The following is a 21,549-nucleotide window of genomic DNA, read 5'->3' as shown; positions in this document are numbered from 1 at the left end:
TTTCCCTTACTTTACTTAATATGATAATCTCAAGTCAAACCCATTTTCTGACAAATAGCATAATTCCCATCTTCATGGTTGAGAAGAACTCCGTTCTATATGTATGTTCACATGTACATCTGTGGTAGTTTTTTTATCCATTCTTTGCTGATGGACACCTCAGCTGACTCATGACTTGGTTGTTAGGACTGCAGTGAGCAAGGGTGCTCAAGCAGCTCTGTGATATGATGACTAAGCATCCTTTGGGTCCAGATCCTGCTATGACCCAGAAGTGTCATAGCAGGGCCAAATGGTAGATCTGTCCACAGTTTTTTTGAAGAATCTCCATGTTGTTTTCCATTATGGTTTGACTAACTTACACCTACATCTTTTGAGGTCTGTTCATTAGCTCATCTATTGATCAGCTTCTTGGTTTTTCTTGGTATTTAGCCTTTTGAGTTCTTTATATGCTAGATGTTAAGGTTGTGATGGTTGTATTGCTAATAAAGCTTTTTCTCAGATACTGTAGTCTGCCTCTTTATTTAATTATCATCATCATCATCATCATCATTATTATTATTATTATTTTGCCTGCTGGAAAGTTTTTAATGTCATGCAATCCCATTTGTCAAGCATCGGCATTAATTCTTTGGCCACTGGATCCTTTTCAGGTAGTTCTTCCCTACAGCTATGAGTGGAAATGTTTCCTAGCAGCTTGAGAGGTCTAGGTCCTAGATATGTTTGGAATCTATTTTGTGCAGGATCGGAGATAGGGACCTAGCTTTTTTATTTCCACACGTGGACATCAGTTCCAGAACAACCAGTTGAATAGACTGCCTTTGACTAAATGCATGTTTTGGCATCTTCACAAATAGTCTGGTGGCTGCAATGGGTGGGCTTATGTGCTGGATCCTCTGTTTTGCTGACTTATGTGTCTGCTTCTGTCCCAGCACTGCGCTGTCCCTGTAAACGTGGTTCTGAAACTACAACCACAATAATCTGGGTCTAGTTTTGGTCTCTTCTCAAGATTGCATTGTTTCTCCAGGGATTTTTGTGTTTTTTTTTTATCTGAGTTTTAAGATATATGTGTGTATCGATATATTTATATATGTGCATGTATCACATATAGGACATATTCATATATGTAAATATTGTCATTAGGGTTTTGATGGTGGTTACATTGAATAAGTGGGTTGCCTAGAACCTCTGCGCGGATTAGCCCGTGGTAGCTCAGTAACCAATTGGTTTCCCATAGTAAGGGGAACAGGGACTATTTCTGACAGGAACTCAATGGCAGGCTCTTTGACCTCCCCACCCCCCAAAGGGAGGAGCAGTCCTGCTAGGGCACAGAGGAAGACTTTGCAGCCAGTTTTGAAGATACCTGATGAAAGAGGGTCAGATGAAAGAGGAGGAGGTCCTCCCCAATCAGTGGACTTGGAAAGGGGCAGGGAGAAGCTGAGGGAGGGAGGGTGGGATTGGGAAGGAAAAAGGGAGCGGGATACAGCTGGGATATAGAGTTAATAAAATGTAACTAATAAAAAAAAAGAATAAGTGGGTTGCTTTTTGGTAATGTAGCCATTTCCACTATATTAATTTTGACTAGCCTTGAGTGTGGAAAGTCTTTTTTCAGGGTCTTCTTCAATTTCTTTAGTATTTAAAATTTTCTACTATAGAGGTCTTTTATTCTTTGTTAAGGCTTTCCCCTAGCTACTTTATTTTTTGGATATTAGCACAAGTAGAGTTATTTCCATATATCATATAGGAAAGCTGCTGGTGTCTGTATGCTGCATTTGTATCTTGATATTTTATGACAGTGTTTATCATATATAAGAGTTTTCTGGTAAGATCTTTAGTTCTCTTATGAATGGGTTCATATCATCTGCCTATAGTAGTATTCAGCTTTGTTCTTTTCTATTTGTGGTCCTTTTATTTCTTTCTCTTATCTTATTTCTCTAAGACTTCAAATACTGTACAGAATGACAGTATACTCTGCTCTTGTTTCTGACTTTAGTAGAAATGCTTTTAGTAGAAATGGGTTTTTCCCATTTATACTGTTGGTTGTAGGTTTGGCATATAAAGCCTTTATGATATTGGGGTACATTCCTTTCATTTTGTTTGTTTCATTTCTAGTTCTTTGGGGTTTTCATCATGAAGGGATTTTCGACTTCATCAAAGGCCTTCCTGCGTCTGTTGAGATGATCATGTGATTTTTGTCCTTTCGTCCATCTCTGATGTGTTACATGTAGTGATTTGTGCATGTTGAACCATCCCTGCATCCCTGGACTAAAGCTCACTTGTTCATGGTGAGTGATCTTTCAGAGAGACTATGGCTCAGTGTAACGGTGGGGGTCTGAGGTTCTGACACTGTGGTCAGAAAATAATCTCCATTGGTCATTTCTCCTTGGACTGACTTGCCCACATCTTTTCCTGAGCACTGTCTCCACTGATCTTTATATTGGCTTCCGGCCACTCAATACAACCTGCCCAGAACACGTTTACTATCTCCATGTCTGACTATAGTACTCTCGTCTCTTTCTGCTTTTCTCTACACTTGATGACCCAGTCTGTGTCTTGTGTCTTGAAGGCAGCCATTGTGCGGATTGCATGTTTATTTTCCCGTATGTAGCACAAACACCAACTTTACTAGTTTCAACTACCCACTGCCAGTAGCGCCAGCCATATTAACAGCACACAATAACTGAATAACGAAGGCATTATGTATTTAGAGAAAGAAGTTTAAAATATTTTATTAGGGAACACTCATCAATATCGAACAGAGCTTAAATACATGGCATCAATATTATAAGGGCCATATAAATTTTCATCATTGGGACAGTCACATTATGAAACAAATAAAATAAATTTTTAACAGTGGGCATGATCCATAAAGACTATATTTCAATAATTTATTCATTTGCTTAGTAGTATGTACATTTATTTTCATGAAAAACAAAAAAGAACATAAAAACCAACATGACTGTTTACCATGTCACATCATAAACAAATGGACCTGTAAAAATGGTGTGTAAAAAAATCCATAAACACTTAAATTGCACATCCCAAAGGGTATGGAGTCCATTGAAATGGAATTAAATGCTTCATAGCCATTGTAGATGTCTGGGCGTGGCCTATATGCATCAATACACAATGGTGCACACAATTCAAGGACAACAATGCACACACATGGATACATTATTTTCACATGGGAGGGAATTCCCCCCTATAGAGCATATAGCACATAGTAGGCTCTCAGCATGATTCCCCCTAACTGAAGGGAATGTGATCATCGACTCCACTGACCACAGACCAAACCTGGAGCTGGGGGCCACTCAGGGACGTAACTCCTGGGAATCGTAGGTATCACAATTGTCAAGGTTATGGGAGAGTAACGGCAGCTAAACCCAGCCAGGCAGCCCACGGCTCTGTCTCTGGCAGCATGGAAATGTTGTGTTTGTATTTTCAGCAGCTCCGAGGAAGAGGCAGGCAGAAAAGCTGCGTCAGGCCAGCAAATGTCAGGGTTCACGTCCGAATAACAGCAGCCTTATTTTATTTAGTAAGACACACTTTTCCCAAGCCCGAGCAAGTCAAACCTGTAAGCGCTGGCTGACTGTAAAAGAGTAGTCCAAGTACTTTACCTTTTCTGCTCTTTCCTTCACCTCCCGGGCTGTGTTTAGTTTGTAACAATCACCAAAAGCCATTGGCAGAACGCTTGTCCTGGTAGAACCAGCTGCCGAATGGTATTACAGGGATGCAGTTCACTGCTGTACTCTTTGCAGCCTACAACTCCATCTTCCCAAACACAGTGTGTGATATTTTTTCCGCTATGAGAGTTTCTCTACTTCTAATAGCACGGAACTGCTTTCCTTACAATTTCCTTGCTAAGCCTTCTTAAGCCTTTGGCTATTCTTTTGGATTAAATACCTCATGTTTGAGAAAATGTACAATGAGAAAGAAATTAGATTTTTTTTTCCCTGTTCAGACATCTCACTGTAATGTTGTAGAAAGCTTCGAGAACAAATGCAGGTTACTAAATCACTCATGCTTTTCCACTTTTCTGCCAGGCCAGACCTGGTGGCCCTACTGGGAAAGAGACCCTACATTCGCCATGTTCTGGTTTGTCCAGTGAGTTTTGCATTGTCTTAACAACAACAAAAAAGAGTGGGTAGGAAAACATTTGCCTGCAGGGCTAGGGAAATGGAGTTTGCTGAGCCGAGGGGCCACTGTGGTTTATAAGGCTGTTCCTCCCTGTTCCTGGCAAACTGAAGGAGAAGCAACCCCAGCCCCATACTTGGGATGTACCAGCCACAGGACCTTTGCGAGCATGTGTCCCTTCCTTTCTTTGACAACTTCCTACATTTCCCACTGTTCTTTTCTCTCAGGATCTGTTCGTGTTTTTGTGAAGCCTAATTTTGTGGCTAGTGGTCACTTCCCTCCAGAAAGCCACACAGGATCCTTCATTTGTATTTGGGTCACTGGTTTGTTGAGATGCCCCTCCCCTCATGGGGCATGGGAGCTCTGAAGGTGAGGGCTGCTCCTCTGTCACTGTTGTTCTCCACCCCGGGGTCCCAGACAGCCCACACTATAACCTAGAACAACGATGATGCCCATAGCTGGATGCAGTGGGAGCTTCCTCAGGCAGAAGGTGGAGATTTGTTTTGAACGCTGGCTTTCCCTCTGCTTCTATGGATGTGCTAGGATCTGAGGTATACTAAAGAAACTTCACTGTTTAACTGCGTTTTTGTAGTTCTAGGGATCAACTCTAGAGCCGAACTCCTGCTAGACAAGTGATTTACCCCCGAGACACACTTTCAACCTTTTGCATTTAACTTGTAAGAATGCAATGGGGAAATAGTCTAAGCTTGCTTTATGAACACTGAACTGCCTTTGCTCCAGTGTTGACAGCGGTGCTATGTCAGATTTGTGTCCCTGTCAGATGATGCTTAGAAAAGGGACAAGTCCACATGCCAGGCAGGACACAGCATCTTCTGAGGTGATCCCAAAAGGACAGAGGGTGATTTGGGGAGAAAGGACAGTGGTCACAACAGAAATCTGACTTCCTGTAATAGGAGTACATTTCAATAAAAAGCAAGGTATGTGAACCTTTGGGGAACCATATGATAATTTAAAAAATGAACTTTGTTTGTCTGTTTTACATTTGTTTGTTTGTTTGTTTGCTTATTTTGTGTGTATGCCATAGCAAGTGTGTGATGTCAGGAGACAACTTTCAGGAGTTGGTTCTCTCCTACCACAAGGAGGATCCCAGGGACTGAACCCGAATCTTCAGGTGGCAACTTGGTGGCAAGTGTTTCGCCATCTTGATGGTTCCCATATTCTGCCTTTTAGAATACTAAGCATCAACACAATAAAATTCCATCTTTTCAAACACTAGTAGTTTTTACTCCAAACCCCAGATATCCACTTTTAAGGAATGAGACCTTGGCAGAGAGGGTCCCCGGAATTGAGACACAGGTGCCCTGTCCCATGCTACCCTTCTGTCCTCTGTGTGGGGGTCACACACCAGCTTTCTCTCTCCGGGCATTCAGAGAACCAGTCATCTGGGTCAAGGCTCTTCCCTTGGCTCTTGCCATAACCTCACAGCTGCTCCCTAAAATCCAGAACTGAAATAGCCATGGATTATGTTTATCTGAAGCACAGTTGGGCCAAGAAACTCAGCTCAAAAACAGACTTTCCTCTTCTGCTTAGAGCAAATTTGAGATTTAGAGTCATGAGGGACTGCCTGTTGGCAGGGAGATGGCACCCGACCTCTGCCAGAGACAGCCTCTCGATGCGCTTATGGTCTCCTCCAGTCACGCCCAGCTGAGCTTGTGCTGTGGAACTTCCCATTAAGTCACCTGTTCAGAAGTTCCCAGAGGTCCTTTCGAAGGACTATCTGAGGAGGACATGCCGTGACCTACCGCACACATGCCAGGCACTCGGGCCCATTCAAACTCAAACTGCCTCTGCTAGCAGTTGGGAATGGCTGCCGGTCTTGTAAACATTTACTTCTGACAGTTGCCAGGCACTGACTGCTTAGCCCTGTTTCCTTGGACAAACTTAAACGGAAGCCCAGTGTCCAATCCCATCCCCCCTGTCCCAGTCTCGCAGTCAGAACGGCATCAGTTTCTTTCTCATGGCATCAGTTTTACAAACACACATGCCCCTCAAGTGTAGTGACTTCCACAGGACAGCTGCGATCGTGTAAAACACTTCCCAGCACCACGTTAGTAGCTGGGGAAAGTATGAAACACCAGCCTTGCCTAGACAGTCTGGAGCCTGGCGGAAATCTTCAGCGAAGTTCTGGGAGTTTGACTTAAAAGATATTAAAGTGGAATTTCCAGGTAAAGACATCCCTAATCCAAAAAGAAAAAAAAAATAGCACAGTGAGGAAGGGCACAGATAATTGAGAGCTTGCATCCGAGTTTCAGAGCGGCATGGCACAGCATGTTTCTAAATTTCTTTCTAGTAACAAGGAAATCCGTGGATGCTGGCGAATTCTGCAGCATCCTGAGGCAGGATAAAGGGTCAAGGAAAAACTTGCTCTCTAAAGAGTTGTTGTGTGTGGAGTGTTCAGGGCCTGCAGTTGCCTTGCAGGCCCTTTATAATTCTCATCCTGTGCAGGGAGCAGCTGGGAGGGGAAATGATGGAGATGGAGAGAGCCACGAGGACTGGATGGGTTTTATCATCTCATGAGGCATCTTCCTGAACCCACGTCTCATCTGCTCCCCATTTCACAGATGAAGGCCTGGCACTAGAGAGGTCAAGGAGCCTGCTCAGAGCCACTGTGAGGTAGGGGGCACACTGAGGCCCAGGACTGTCATCACCCCGTCTGTGGCTCTTTTCATACCAATCTGGATATCATTCTAGCTTTTTTCTTTCCCTCCCTCCCTTCCTTCCTTCCTTCCTTCCTTCCTTCCTTCCTTCCTTCCTTCCTTCCTTCCTTCCTTCCTTCCTTCCTTCCTTCCCTTCTTTTCTCCCTTCTGTTTTTCTTGTGTTCTGGGGATTTCTTGGTGTTTGCAAGGCAAACACTTAACCAGCTGAGTTATCTCCAAAGACCTAAAATCTACTTGTTATGTCTTGAGCCTTGCTTCTGCACTGCCCATCACAGACAGAGGAAGAAGTAAACTGATCTTACTATCTGCACCCTTGGGTTAACCTGCTATGGAAGTAGCTGGAGGCATGTTGTTTGTAACTTATTAGGCCCAGAGAATAAAATTACCTTCCCTTCACACCTGATGAGGAAAGCGTGTGTTTTGATTTGGGCTTTCGAAGCTGAGACAGGACAGGATGGTTGTTCGGACTACCAGCTCTCATTTGAAGTTAGGGATGAAGCTGGGGTGCAAGACTTAGCCGAGGAAGGCAGGAGCCAGGCTAGCTGCCAGGAATGGAAGCAAGAGGCTTTACCTTTCATTTCAGCTACTCCCCAAAAAGAGTTTTCCTCTTAAAAATACAAAAACAAATTTGTAGAAAACTGACACTGAATTTTTACTGAAGTACCCGGGGCTCTTAAGGAACTGTTAAGAGGAAAAGTTTATAAGAAAAAAAAAAAAAAAGGACAAAAACAAGAGACAAAAGATGATGATGGAGAACCAAAGTTGACTTTGACAGAGTGGGAAAGATGTCCAATGCATGAGAAGTTGATTACAAGTTCTGTAGAAACCATTCCAAGAAGCAGCTTTGGGGTGGGGGGGGGTGTAGGGTCCAGGTTAGGGTTGGGAGTCGGGGTGGGAGGTTAGGATTAGGGGCTAGGGTTGGGGTTGAAGTTAGGGTTAGGTTTGGACAGATGTCATGGGGGAAATTGCCCACTAAGCCTGGAAGACTCCTGGATTCACATGACTTCTGCTGACCTGCCTACCTCATAGTGCTCAGTGAGGGAAGTTCCCTCTGCTACTGCCACCTGCCTGGGAATCATGAAGCTATGAACTTGCCACTTTGTATAACAACTCAAAAAGGTTCAGAAGGTCGATTCAGTCCAGTGAATACATTAGTGACCTACTGTCAAAACTACGCTGATTACAGTTCGGTAGTATTGGCTCTATAACAGAAACTGGAGGTAGTTTGGATCAGGGATGGAAAATTGTGGCTCATGGGATAAACCTAGAACACACTTTGCTGTCTTTTGAGCTAACGATGGATCTATATTTTTAAAGGATTGTCCGTTGTCTCCCTCCAAAGAGCCAAAGCAGAGACCATCATGCCTACAATATGTACCATCTAGCAATTTATAGAAAAAGGTGGCCAACCTCTGGTATACATTAAACAGATGTTTATTTATTTGTTTTTGGTTCCTCTACAAAGGCCTCCCCATTTATAACAATGCCACTTGGAAAAACACATTCTTGACTTCTGAACTGATGAACTCAGAACGCTGCCAGCTCGTGCACTGGGGACTGTCTGCACCTCCCTTTGGCTTCATGCCAGGGTGGTGCAGTGAAGAGAGGCCACCTGGGACTGCTGACCAGAGTGTGCCCACTGACCCACAGGGTCTCTTTGGGATCTTTGTGTTCCTGAGGACCTTAGGGTGACAGCCAAGGCTGGCTTTGCCTTTACACGTCACCCGATCGAGCGAAGCAGCAGCCTTCTGTCCCTGACAATTTCCCTGGCTCTGTAGCAGCTTATCTATGGAGAAAGAACGGAATGACACGTGCCTGTCCGTTAGCCAAGAAACAAGAACGGGTGAGCATGCACTGCAAGTTCTTCCCAATTGTTGGCCAGGATGGGAGGGGAGAAGGCACAGGCAGAGCTGGAATTATGAGCTGGCACTGACAAAGGAGACTATGAAAGTCAGAGATGCAAAACACACGGCGGACACTGGGGACATGGAAGTCGTTGCTGATAAAGATTGAGCATGAGGGTGCTCAAAGAAGTCTTTAATTCACTACTTCCATTTCTTCGCACACCAAATGCAAACAAAAACTCCCTCCTTTTCCTTCTCCCACGCAGGAATGACCAAAGAAATATTTGATAAGTATGTGCCGATACACATTAAAATTAAATTCATGTTGGAGTTTCTGTCTTAGTTGCTTTGCTGTGACTTTCATATATACTTATTTTATTCAGCCTGTTTCATAGAATAGACCAGGATATTTATTCATCAATTTTTTTCCCCTAAACGCAGTGCTAAGTTGTGCTAAGACTTTTTTTTCCCACCTAATTAAGTCTGTATTTTCATGGCTTAACAACCATCACCTCCAGCTTAGACTGTGACTGCACCGAGTGTATGACAGGGACAGCCTATGGCAGTAACTCAGGCGCCCCATGAACAAAAAAAGGTCATTATTTTGCCCTTTGAAATGAATAAGCCTTCAGTTTCAGGGCAGCTCCTTGCTTATCTGTTGCAGCAAAGCATGACTAAACCTCCCTGCTTTGAGCTGCGGTCAATCTTCTCCCTCAGTGCTCCCTGCCACTCCTACAGCCTTTGTAGGTTCAGCAGCGGCGGTTTAAAACATGACACTCTCCTGCAGAGAGCAGGTGAGGCTCTTTCTCAGCTTTAGGGTCTGAGGGACACGAAGGAGATCCTGCCAATGACACCTTCGTCCAGGGGCTGCCATCATATGTTTCCTGGCCCAGCCCCACAACAGTCATGCCCACTACTTCATCTTGCAGGCAACTTGTAGGGCCGGAGCTCGCTGTTGCCATGGATTTTTGAAGACATGGCCTCAGCCCAGCTCCTCAACATTAGTTTGGAGGCCCAGGGCAGGTGCAGGGTTCAAACTGCGCTGTGTTAGAGCTGTGTCCACACAGGTGGCTTCATGGTTACAAGCCCCGGTGGTGTGAGAAAACGATGGAGTGAGCAGCGCATGTATCTCTGATGCCTGTACATCTGCTACCTCCATCTTCTCTTGTCTCCCTGGTTTTTGCTTGCCTTCCACCTGTTTGCTTTTCCCTTTGCTAATGAGCCAATCTCTTCCTGTAATTAAGTCAGCAGGCATTCATCGAAGAGGCAGCATCATATTTTGGCAAGAGGATGGGAACAGAACTATCCCCAGAAGCAATTAGGAACGTTTCTTAGTGGTGATTAAGGAATGGTGATTAACACATGAACAATTACCTGCTCAAGAAAATAGTTCCTATAACAGTTTCACTCTGAGGTTTTTTTTTAACCCCAAAACTTGCTGGTCTAGAAGATCTTCATGATGGCTCATACAGAAAAGAAAAGCAAGCTAAGATGCACAGCTGACTACCAATGGCCCATCTTTAAAAACTGCCACTGTCCCTGGCTACCTCAGCATTCTGAACCCTTCTCTCTGAGTGGCATCCATGAAAATCACATGCCCAGTGCATACCCTGCAAATTCCTGGTGGGACGCCTCCAGCCTCTTCCCTTTTTGCTAACTTGTGAAATAAAGGTCGGAATGCAGGCGAGTGAGGACAAGTGTTGGATCTGTCTGTATATCTATTTTGAAGAGGCATACTTCCTAAGTGCTCATGTAAACTGTGATTAGCAATCCAAACTATTCAATACGTGTCCCACTTATAACTGGACTTTTTCATTCTTGGCTGCTTCTACCCTGTTCTGTTCTATGCTCAGCTTGTCCTGGTTTGGTTTAACCTGCCCTCCTTGTAAGGCTTTAGCTGTATTTGGAAGCATTATGTCCTGGAGAGGGGAGAACCTCTACTAGTTAGAACTGTAGACACAGGGTTTGGTGGCATGTGTGCTAAGATCAATCTGTAGAAAAATCCCAAGGGAATAATTACATTAAAACTTGGGTGCCAACTGGTCTCCTGAGAACACTCAGTCCAAACTCTCCTGCCCCAGAGTGTGAAGCTACAGAGAGTGTGAACACCTAGTGGGAAAGCCAGGTTTGATCCACAGTTCCTTCTTGACCATGTGCAAGTCTGTACCTTTTCTCAACCATCAGAGTTTTATTTTCAAAACAGTAATGGAAGAGTTTATAGAGGGTTCGAGCCACTGATCCCTGACACGCAACAGAACAAACAAAAGCGTTAAGGGAGTATTTATTTACTCAGACATCACTGTCTATCTTGAATGAGCCAATCCAAGTCAGTGATGAGGGTCAGAGGCCTCAGTGTTTTGCAAAGTGCGTTGAATACAGGGTGATTCCATGCAGAAGCAGAATTGCCTGAGACTATGGCAAGGAAAGTGCTTTTCTCGGAGTGGTACAGCTTGGAATTTTGTTTTGTTTGGTTGTTGTTGTTTTGAGATGGGGTTTCGAGTAGACTAGGCTGACTAAGTATTCAAGGATAACCTTGAACTCTTGATCCTCTTGTTTGCCCTTCCTGAATGCTGAGTTTACGGTCCTGGTCCTAAGCCATCACTCTTGGTTTTAGGTGCTTCTGGGGACGTGCATGTAAGGCAAGCAGTCCACCAACTGAGCGGCATCTCGGATGCTGATGCCCTTGGAGAAAAAAATTTGAGTAAAGAGAGCCTTGGTTCTTCTTCAAACATACAGTCTGAATCTCAGATTAGTCTCAAATTTGCTACCTTAATGTCCCACTGATGACATGACATAGAGACAATCCCAAGGCGATCGTTTTTTTTGGAACACACAGGAGAGGACATTTTAACTGGGGTTACTCTGGGTAAATTCCTCAAACTCCAAATAGAAGCAGTAAACATGTGAATATAAATATGACAATCATTTGTTTGGCTGCAACCACTTCAGATAGTTTTTGGCACACTTAATGGTACAGACATTTTTGGTGGATGATTAAAACGCCATTCCACTTTTATGTTGTTTATCCCACTTTTGTCACTGATGTTTTGGGGGACACTATCAATTTCTTATAAGGTTGGTGTGTTTCTGCCTAGTGTCTTGCTGTTAGAGGGAGGGATACCATGGACTTTGCAGGCAATTGTTTGTGAATAACTTTACAAGGATATGATTGTCAAGGTTTGATCTGATGGCTCTTTTTCTAGTTGTTGTTTTTTTTGTTCTGATTAGAAGTGGCATCAATGACAGCTTTAACATTTGCATCTTATTCATCAGGGGATTTAAAGATCATTACTAGCGTGGATTGGTGCCCCTCTGACGAAAAGCTAAGATCTCTTTTCCCATGAAGAGGCTTCTCTCTGAAGGGATGGCAGAGCCAAGGGTGGGTTTTTTTGAATTTAAATTTAGAAGGAAGCTAACCTGAACAGTGAAGCATACAGAGAAGATGAGCCAGGCTTGCCTTCTGGAGCTCTCCCTAGATGCTTTGACACGTACATCTGGTAGAGCTGTTATGAGCTATGGAGAGAGCCCCAGAGCCTAGAATTCCAGCCAACTCTTCAGTGGCAGAAGCCAAGTTTGGATCACAAGGCCGAATAATGACCTTGCTGGCCAATAAGAAGATACGGCCCAGGAAAAGGTGGAGGAAGCAGCTCATACTCTAAGTCTCAAGACAACCAACCACAAAACCCAGTCCCACAGGCATACACTTCCTCCATTGTAACATGGAGGAAGATTTGCCTTTAGAAAGGCTGATGGGCAGAGTTCAGTTTGCCGAAAGGGAGGAAAGGGAAGGTGTGAAGGCATCTCATTAAATGAGATGGTAAATGGGGGAAGAAGTTATGCAAATGTTGGTAGTTGTTGTTTCTATTAGGGTAGGTATCACAAACATAAACCTTATTTTACAATTCTTAAGGTGGAGTGATAAGCATATTTTAATTGTTATGTGTGATTACGATAGTCACCGCCCATAATAATCTTAATTATTAAAGATTCAAGGATCTGGTATAAAATATTTGGGCATTTTTTTTTTGGCAATCAATTAAAGTGTTTGAGGGTAAGCATCAGTATGTCTGAAGGCTCAGGAGGGGTGTACCTGGCCCCTAAGACTCATTCTACATGCGATGGGTGAACTCCATTCACTATGCAGCAGTGAATTGAATGAAAGGTGACGGAAGCCATTATTTTGCCACTCCTGGGTTTCCATTATGGAGTTCTGGCAAAGGCAAGTAGCTTGTCACATCAAAGAGGCTGCAGAACAACAGGGCAGTGGGCAGCCTGATGTCGGTGCCCACCCCATTCCAGACTCCTGCTCTTTAAGGAGGTAAAAGAAGGAGCCTTCCTTCATCAGGTCTTTAACTACTGCCCCAGACATACCTCATTCCATTGATAAAAAGCATGCTGTCCAGCTTAGTCCTGGCCACACTCTTCAGATCCCAAGGACAGAGAATGTACCCCAGTTTCAAGTGTGGAAAAGCAGCCAACCAAAGAGCAAACACTGGAAAGCCCCCTGTCCAGGTCCACCCAAGCTGAGAATCTGGTGGTCTTTCCAGACTCACTCTACCTTCCACTCCTTTTTGTCTAGGTCCCCTCTCCATAAATGTCAAATGTGGTTGCCAGTGGGTTCAGCCCGAAAATAAAATCCCCTCCCTTCCATCAAGAAATAGCTCCAAACTTAGAGTGTGTGCTCAAAATATTCACAATGAAATCATCATCCTGTATTTATAGTCTTTTGGATTGTGTCTGAGATTTTCTTTCCCATGGTATTTCTTGTTGAAAGGATCAGTAGTGGAAAGCAGGACCAGAGAACGACTGAGTGTTTGAGCGGAAGGGAAATGGGCCTCCCATCATTCAGAACCGGTTGACACCAGACGCCCTGCCTCTTCCCCTGTGCCCTACCACCTGCCTGATAAACTGGAAGCCTCCCTCTCCCCTTTCCCAGACGGTCCCCTCCTTGAATGGTCCTGGCTTGTCCTTCAAGAAGAATTCACTGGCCTTCCGAGGGGCCATCAGCAGGACCTAGCGTCAACCCTCTTTCCTGTGACCTTTCCCATCCTCTAGACTTCCTCCCCGTTTTCGCCAAGGGAGATGGTGTGGATCTTAATGGTTGGAACCTGGTGATTTTCTTCAAGGCTGGGGGTCGAGGACCCCACACAGCAGCAGACCTGCAAAAAGCTTTTACTTCTCACCCGGGCGGTGGTGCAGGCAGATTGGTCCTTCGGCACTGTAATCCTGGCTGACCCCTGGGGCATGGAAGAGAGAAGCTTCCATTCACAGACTCCGTCCGCTTTGGAGATCTTATAGAAAGTCTCTCCCGAGCCCACCGGGATACGCACCATGCCTCTGTGCTGTCCTTCTACAGCCTGGCTGGGCGGGTGCAGGGTGTAGCCCAGGGCATGCTTGGAAGACGGCCTTCTGCGGAGACACTGGATTCTCAGGACATTCTGAAAGGCTTTCTTGAACTCTTGGCTGGAGCATGGGTATATGATGGGGTTGATGCAGCTGTTGAGGTACCCGAGCCAAAACACTATTTTGAAAACGGTTTCCGGAGGCTTGAAATCCGGGAAGAAGGACCCTGAAAGAGAACACGAAGGATTACACGTGTGATTGGCAAGTCAAGAAAGAGGCCGATCGGTTAGGACCACAAACCGACAGCCGTCTTTTCCTATCTTTAAAAAGTTTCTAAAGCTTCCGGATGCACATGAGTGTCTCACATTGGCTGGTAACCCCTTTGTTTCTGTTTTCGAAGCCCATTTCACACAGATAGGGTTTGCACCAGCTCCCTCCCTCGCTCTGCAGGCTTCCTCAAAGCTTTACAAAGTGCAGCATCACATTTTGGTTGAGTCTAGACCCTCCGTTTTCCCCGAGTTATAAAATAAGGCGAGGCACACACAAACCTACATCCACATTAAAATGTGATTACCTAGGCCAGGCATGGTATTGCACACCTTTAATCCCAGCACTCCCCAGCCAGAGGCAGGCGAATCCCTGTGAGCCCGAGGCCAGCTTGGTCTGCAGATCGAGTCCCTAGACAGCCAGGGCTACACAGAGAAAACCTGTGTTGAGGGTTGCCCGATCACACACCCTCTGTGAGTAGAAGGATCTAGAATGCCCAGCCCAATGTTCCTTATTTTTTCCATTCAACACTTACTAGTCCCTTGAAAAGGCCTTGTATGAATTGTGCGCCCCTGAAATGTTCCTCTTCACCCTTTACAGACAGGCCTGTAAGAATGGATTCACAGTCTTTTCACCTTCTTTCCTCCTTTCACTCTTGATCTGGTCTCCTTTCTTCCCTCAGTACCTGTAACAGTTTGATGTCCATTTACCTGAGTGGCCTTGGGGAAGTTTCATTCCACACGAGGGTCTCAGTTTTTCTTTGTGAACAAAGGGGAAGGTTGAATGAAAGTTTTCCTCATGGCTCCACGCAACATTTTCCCTTTCTTTCAGCCTGTGGTCTTTAGGATTATCATCTTAAGTTATTGCTTAGGAAGTTCATACTGTGCATATAATGTGTTTTGATAAAATATGCCCAGATTTCCTCCCTCCCCCCTCCTCCCATCCCCTCACCACTTTTCCCTCCAGGCTTCAAGTGCTCTTCCTATGAATCACAGAGCCCACTTAGTGCTGTATGTGCCCTGGAGCAGAGGCAGCCTATCAGTGGCTGAATCCCTGAGGAAGGCTGATTCTTTGTCTCTTCAGCAGTCATCAGATGCCCAAAGATCCTTGGCCAGGGTGAGATTTCATGGGCTACCTTCTCTATCCATGCCAAGAAGAGTATGGTCTTGATTTGCTTTCTTTCACTTCCTCTCTGATCTGCAGCCCCATCAGGGTCAGGACACATGACACACATGCTTGATGCTCTTACAGATGACTCCAGCGAATACTATCCTGAGTTCACTCAGAGACAAAACTTACACACCAGGGAAATCAAAACACAAGATGGTGGAATAGTTGGTAGGAAGAGTTATCGCTAAGCATGAATGTTGTTAAGTTCAATGTGTTTCAAAACACTTTCTCTCCTCTCTCTCTCTCTCTCTCTCACACACACACACTAGTTGATAGGTGTTAACTATGGAAAACCATGCAGCTGAGGAAGTTTTATTCTTTAGGTTCAAATTTTCAGGGTTTTCTAATCATTTAAAAGAAAGGTTTAGGTTAACCAATTATGTCTTAAGTCAGGCAATGTGATTAACTTTTAGCATAAATTTAACAATCATTAGTAATATTGTGAATTATATGATTTCTGGTCTGGAGAGATGGCTCGGTAAATGCTTGCCTTGACATTGGTCCCCAAAAATCACATAAAAAATATAGTTATGGTGACACGCGCTCATCCCAGCGCTGGGGAGGTGAAGACAGGTGGCTCCTGGATGCTTTCTGGTCACCCAGCCTTGCCTACCTAGTGAGTTCAGTGAGAGAACTTTGCACTCCTCCGCACACAGAGTAGACAGTGCCTAAGGAGCAAGACCTGAAGCTGTCTTCTGATCTTCACACTCCTGCACACACACATGAAAGTATAAACACATGTGTATGTATCTACACACATAAGAACCGTCACATAAACATGTACCCACATTGAATTACATGCTTGCTATGGATATTTTTATTTCACCAAAAACCTTTGTCACAAAATGAGATCAAGTAACTCAACCAACGTCATTCAGCTAGTCTCTGGCAGGGCTGAGACTTGACATTAGGCAGTCTAATATCATGGACTCTCCGAGTCTCCCAGACCAACACATTTCCTGGAAAGAGGTTGGTATACATGAACAGTGAGCTGAGTAGTCAGGGACGGCTGAATTAGAATCAAGCTTTTCAAAGCTTCCCTGGGAGCAGAGAAAGTGGTCTGTAGTAACATGAAGACTGGCTTTGTGCAAATATGGTCAATTCTCAAGAAAAATTCATTTTGCATTCCAATGTCTATATATTGTCCAATATTTCTCTCTCATGGTGACAGCAATGTGATTAAAGAAACCCATTTTACAAACCTCTGCCTTTTCCTGGGCTTAATGACTGATGGCTAAGCAGAGATGAGCTCGGCTTAGCAAAACCCACCTCATCTGGAGACTTCATTACAAACAAATCAGCTTGACATGGCAGATATTTTCCTTATTTGATGAATTTTCAGCTAACACCACCAATAGCACAGCCCATATGCCCTCTGAACACAAAACTATTAAAGTGATTTGAGAACCCCAGTTCATTCAGGGATGCTATTTCTGCTTACAGTCCAGGTTTGCATGCATAAATTTTGCTGCTCAACTTCTGATCCCCTCTCTCCTCCCCAACCCCACTTCCTTAGTCTTGGGTCTAGTTGACCCATGGCTGAGTTCTTGTGCTCCACACTGTCATCAGGAGATGCAGGTCTTCTGTTTTCATACCCACCATTTGAAATATCCCATTGGTTTTTCCTGACACTGAGGTACAAGGCAAGAAAAGGATTTAGTTAAAAATTAGGAAGAAGATCCAGACAGTCCTGATGGGACCTGATAGACTAGGATCAGACAGTAGGGGAGGGAGACTTCCGCTATCAGTAGACTAGGGGAGAGGGATAAGGGAGGAAGAGGGAGGGAGGACGGGATGGGGAGAAGATGAGGGAGGGCACTACAACTGGGATACGAAGTGAATAAATTGTAAAAAATTAAAAAAAAATTTTGGATGTAAGATGGTCTCCAGCCTCCATTCTTCAGGAACATTTTCTTTTTAATCCAAGAGCATCTCTGAATTTTGGCTGATCGAACAGTGAGTGGGAGATACTTCCAGGGCAGAGACCTTTCCATAAATAGCACCACTTGGTTTACCAGTAAGTGTGTGATGGTATCCGGATGTGTCTAAGCCGAGTCACACACTTGCTCACCCCTATTTCCCCAGAGGCAGGTGGACCACAGAGCACTGTCCTCACTTCAGAGGGGACCCATGTGATTCTCTCTGAGGAGCTGCTGATGGGCTGTGCTGAGGGGAGGGATGCAGAAAAGCACTTCCACCAGCAACTTTCCAGTGGGTGAGGAAAGATAGCAAAGGGTTATGGACAGGGTTGTGTTCTGTGAGGATGTTACCCACACCCTCAGCTCTCTTTCTTCACTTCACTTTTTTCTGTCTTAGGAAGAGTACTTGGAGTGGACATCAGGCTTGGGAAAGTTACTGCCACCTAGTTCCCATCAAAGTTCTCCATCCCACTGTCTCCTTCTTTGCCCAAACTTTTCCTCACAGACTCAGTCTTCTTTGAACTCCTCAAACTCAGTTTTTTTTTTTTCTCAGCTACCTTTCTTCCAGGTTACTGGTGATGCTTTTGAGAGTTTGAGCACAGCTAAAGAAGGCTGTTCCTGGTCCTCCATCTATCAGGAGCACCAGGGTAGAACCAGTCATGCTAAGGATGTGGGATGGTTAAGATTGGGTGTCAACTTGACAGGATCTAGAATGGCCTAGAAGAGACATCTCTGGTCACGTCTTTGAGAGATTTTATAAAGTATGTTAACTGAGATGGGAAGAGCCACTTTGAGTGTGGGTGACACCATTTCATGGGTGGGGGTCTTGGGCTGGATAAAAAGGAGGAAGAGAGCTGAGCCCCAGTATCCATCCTTCTCTGCTTTCTGGCTGTGTGGGCAACGTAACTGGCTGCCTCACACTCCTGCCTCCATGATTTACCCACCATGACAGGTTGTATCCCTCTGAACCATGAGCTAAGATAAACCCTTCCTCCTTTAAATTGCTTCTGCCAGCTATTTTGTTACAGCAGCGGAAAAGTAACTAATACAAAATATGTTTCTCTGACCCAGACAGTAGGGCGCGAGCGCCACTTGGTCACGACCTTGTTTTTGTTTGCTTACAGAGCTCTAGGACCCAGAACAATGACATGGATGTCCAACTGCCATTTCTATGGAAGGGTTGACCTGAATGAGGATGACCGTAGCTGACTGAATGGCTGAGCCTCCTTGTTTTCTCTATGCTGGTGGCCACCCTGTGGCAGGCAGCTGTCTTTGGTAACCACCCTAGCACCTTACTTTTCTCCCAGAGCTTGCTTTCTTCCTATTTGTTTATCACCTTTTCCTGGCACTTTTTTTGTAGCCCTTTGCCGTTGGCTGTCTTGGTATTTCTCTCTCATTTCTCTCCCATTCTGTACCATTTGCTGTCAGGTACCCCAGCATTTCTTGTCACGCTTCATAGAAAGAGTATGTTTTCTGAAACCCATATGTGAGAAACTCTTTTTTTTTTTTTTTAAATCACCATAGCTGTGCTTCATCCTCCTGTGACCTCTGTCCTGACTTTGCCTCTGGGGAGCCAACAGAAATCAGCTTAGTTCCCGGCACGTCTTGCCCTGTAGGTCAGGTCACCTTTTACATGTGAATTTGCCTAAGTTAATTCTTGGGCTTTGGAAAATTTTCAGTCCTTTGGAGCTTCTTATTTAAAATTTATTTGTTTATTTAAAATTCATTCATTCATTCTCAGAGTGTACTCTGTGTGTATGACCATGCCACAATATATTTGTGAAGGTCAGAGGAAAATTTTTTCATGGTAGATTCTTTGCTTCTCCTTATTGAGGCAGAATTTATTATTATTATTATTATTATTATTATTATTATTAGTTATTGTTTGTTCTGCCCTTGTTCTGTGTATTCCAAACCAGCTAGCCTATTGGTTTTGGATTTTGGCCACTTTGTCTTTGACTCCCATGTCACTGTAGGAGTGCTAGGATTATATGTGTGTACTACTGCAGGCATCTGGCTAAAAGTGGGATCCAGGGATTGAACTTGTGTGTCAGGATTTGACATAAAGTGCTTTTACTTGCTGAGCCATTGCCTCAGCCTTTGACAGCTGAATTTCTATCCACTATTAGTTGTTGCAGACTTTTGGACTCTTTCAGCCTAAACACCGTGACTACCTTAAAACCAGCTGGCGAGAGACAGGTAGAGCAGGTGCTCATGGCCAAATCCCAACATCAACAATCTTCTCACCTTTGGAAAGTCCACACTCCACTGTAGAAGCTTCTCAATTCCAAAGAGAAACAGACACTGGCAAATTAAGATAAAGCCTCCTGAACTTTCACTTAAAGTCCTAGCCATTAGGAACACCCGACCTCTCACTTTTGACCTAGGGCTCCATTGGTACATTGGTAAGGAGACACTAAAAGGCTTGGCTATTAGAGCTATGTTTCAGCTAGGAGGTGACAGCACCATTTTCCCTCAGTGCTCTCAGGAGAAGATCAACCAGTGTTTATTTCCTTACCTGAAATGGCTCCCTCAGCACTTCTCTTTACTCCCAAAGTCAGTGAGAACAGAAATGGAGTGCTTCAGTTCCAACCCAACACTGGTATTTAGAGGGCTCCCTTTTCTAACTCAGCTGTTCCTTCCTGAATCAGGGAAATGGAATACGGAAGCAGAAAGCTTTTGGCTTCCCAGTACATTTGCTTTGCGTTACCTATCCGAAAGCTTGAGGTCCTGATGACAACTTTAAGAGGCCCTAGATTGTAGTGAGTCCCAGGTAAGTACAGCCATAGAATGTCTAGGTTTCAAGGATTGGCAGGACTCTCAAGGGCAGTAGCCTCCCTCTACTCTGTAAAGATTAAGACAGTTTGAGAACAGGGCAGTGGTTTCTCCAAATTGCATGACTCTTCTGTGATTGGGTCAAAACCAGACCCAGATCCAGATCCTATTTCACTTTACCCATGGCCGCTCCCAACCTTCATGTGCCATTTAGCAATCTAACAATGACATGGGCAGTCGCAGTGACAATGCAGGCAGCTTCCATGGTGTGGCACATACAATAAGGAAGAGTGAACTGGTGTAATTAATACCTACGTTATTTAAAAGGTTAGAATGTACTGTTCAGAAAGCTTTTCAGAACATTCTTATTATCATATTTTGAAAATTAGAGTTTAAATGACTCTAGATTTAAAAAAAAAAAACAAAAAACAAAACTGATTCTAAAGGAGAATCTGATGTTTTGTGACCATGGGAGAAAATTAGCCTTGATTGTCGATTATTGTTCAACTGGTGGTCTGAGAAGAAGGCCTGGTACATATTCAATGAACACAGAAGAGAAACAATTGGCCAGATTTCTATGCCAAGGAGCTCTAGTGCCAAGTAACATCGGGGCCAAACCAGTTGGCACCTTAATGCCAGGGAGAAAATTGCCTCATCCAATCAAACCCCAGAGAAATGCTGTAGGAATGGCAGTTTAAGAACAAACTCAAGTTTCTCGGTCTCCTGGGGTCTACCAGATGACCTGTGTTGGGTTCCTAGTTGGCTGTGTCACAGTGACCTGACTGAGAACCTCATAGGGTTCATCTAGGTCACATTCGGAAAGTTCTCAATTACCAGAAATCATCAGAGTGTCCCCATGGAGGGGTGTCCAGGAATCCCTAGGAATGATGCCTGAATTAACCTGTATAGGACCCTAGGCTCACAGCTCAAGACCCATAGACAAATTCCTTGCGAACTTCAATTTGAGTTTTTTAATGTACAGTTTACATTTTCTTGGGAAGAGGCCTTCAGCTTCTGACAGTAACTTAAATTGGTCTGTGGTGATGGAGAACATGGCTAAGCCCAGGAATCTAGCCATGGAGGACAAGCTAAGCGTTTGCCTAGTACACCTCATTCAGTCTGTCCCATGACAGTGGCCAACTTAGAAGCAGGGCCAGCAGATGTAACTTGAGAGCCTTTCTGAAAGGATCTCTCCTAACCCTTCTCCCATTTAACTATAACCTGGAAACGGTCTGGTTCTTATTATATGCTTGAGTATACACAAGTGGTTCCCTACTTGAGAGAGTCAGTATGTTCGGTCTTTTCTGAACTTGCTGCAGGAAGGTGAGAAAGGGTGGATTCACGGGAGGACATGGAGAGTAAGAGGAATGTGCAAAGTGAGAGGAAGAGCAAGCTTGGGTCCTCTGAGTACATTCCCAGTGT

At 44.4% G+C, this 21,549-nt stretch overlaps 1 protein-coding gene across 4 annotated transcripts in view; it reads right to left on the bottom strand.

The window, feature by feature from the left end:
• Positions 1–2,693: 2,693 nt before the first annotated feature.
• Positions 2,694–21,549, bottom strand: part of Adra1a (adrenoceptor alpha 1A) — a 96,209-nt gene continuing 77,353 nt past the window's right edge. For all 4 annotated transcript variants that reach the window (XM_021654666.2, XM_060391365.1, XM_060391363.1 and 1 more), the window contains exon 3: positions 2,694–14,222. In XM_021654666.2, coding sequence (XP_021510341.1) covers positions 13,705–14,222 — 518 coding nt within the window. In that variant the 3' untranslated portion in view covers positions 2,694–13,704. The remainder of the gene's footprint in view (positions 14,223–21,549) is intronic.

Source organism: Meriones unguiculatus, chromosome 9 (genome assembly GCF_030254825.1).
Source record: "Meriones unguiculatus strain TT.TT164.6M chromosome 9, Bangor_MerUng_6.1, whole genome shotgun sequence".
NCBI lineage: Eukaryota > Metazoa > Chordata > Mammalia > Rodentia > Muridae > Meriones > Meriones unguiculatus.
The sequence above is the reverse complement of the archived record's forward strand: the minus strand, read 5'-3'. Positions and strand labels throughout refer to the sequence as shown.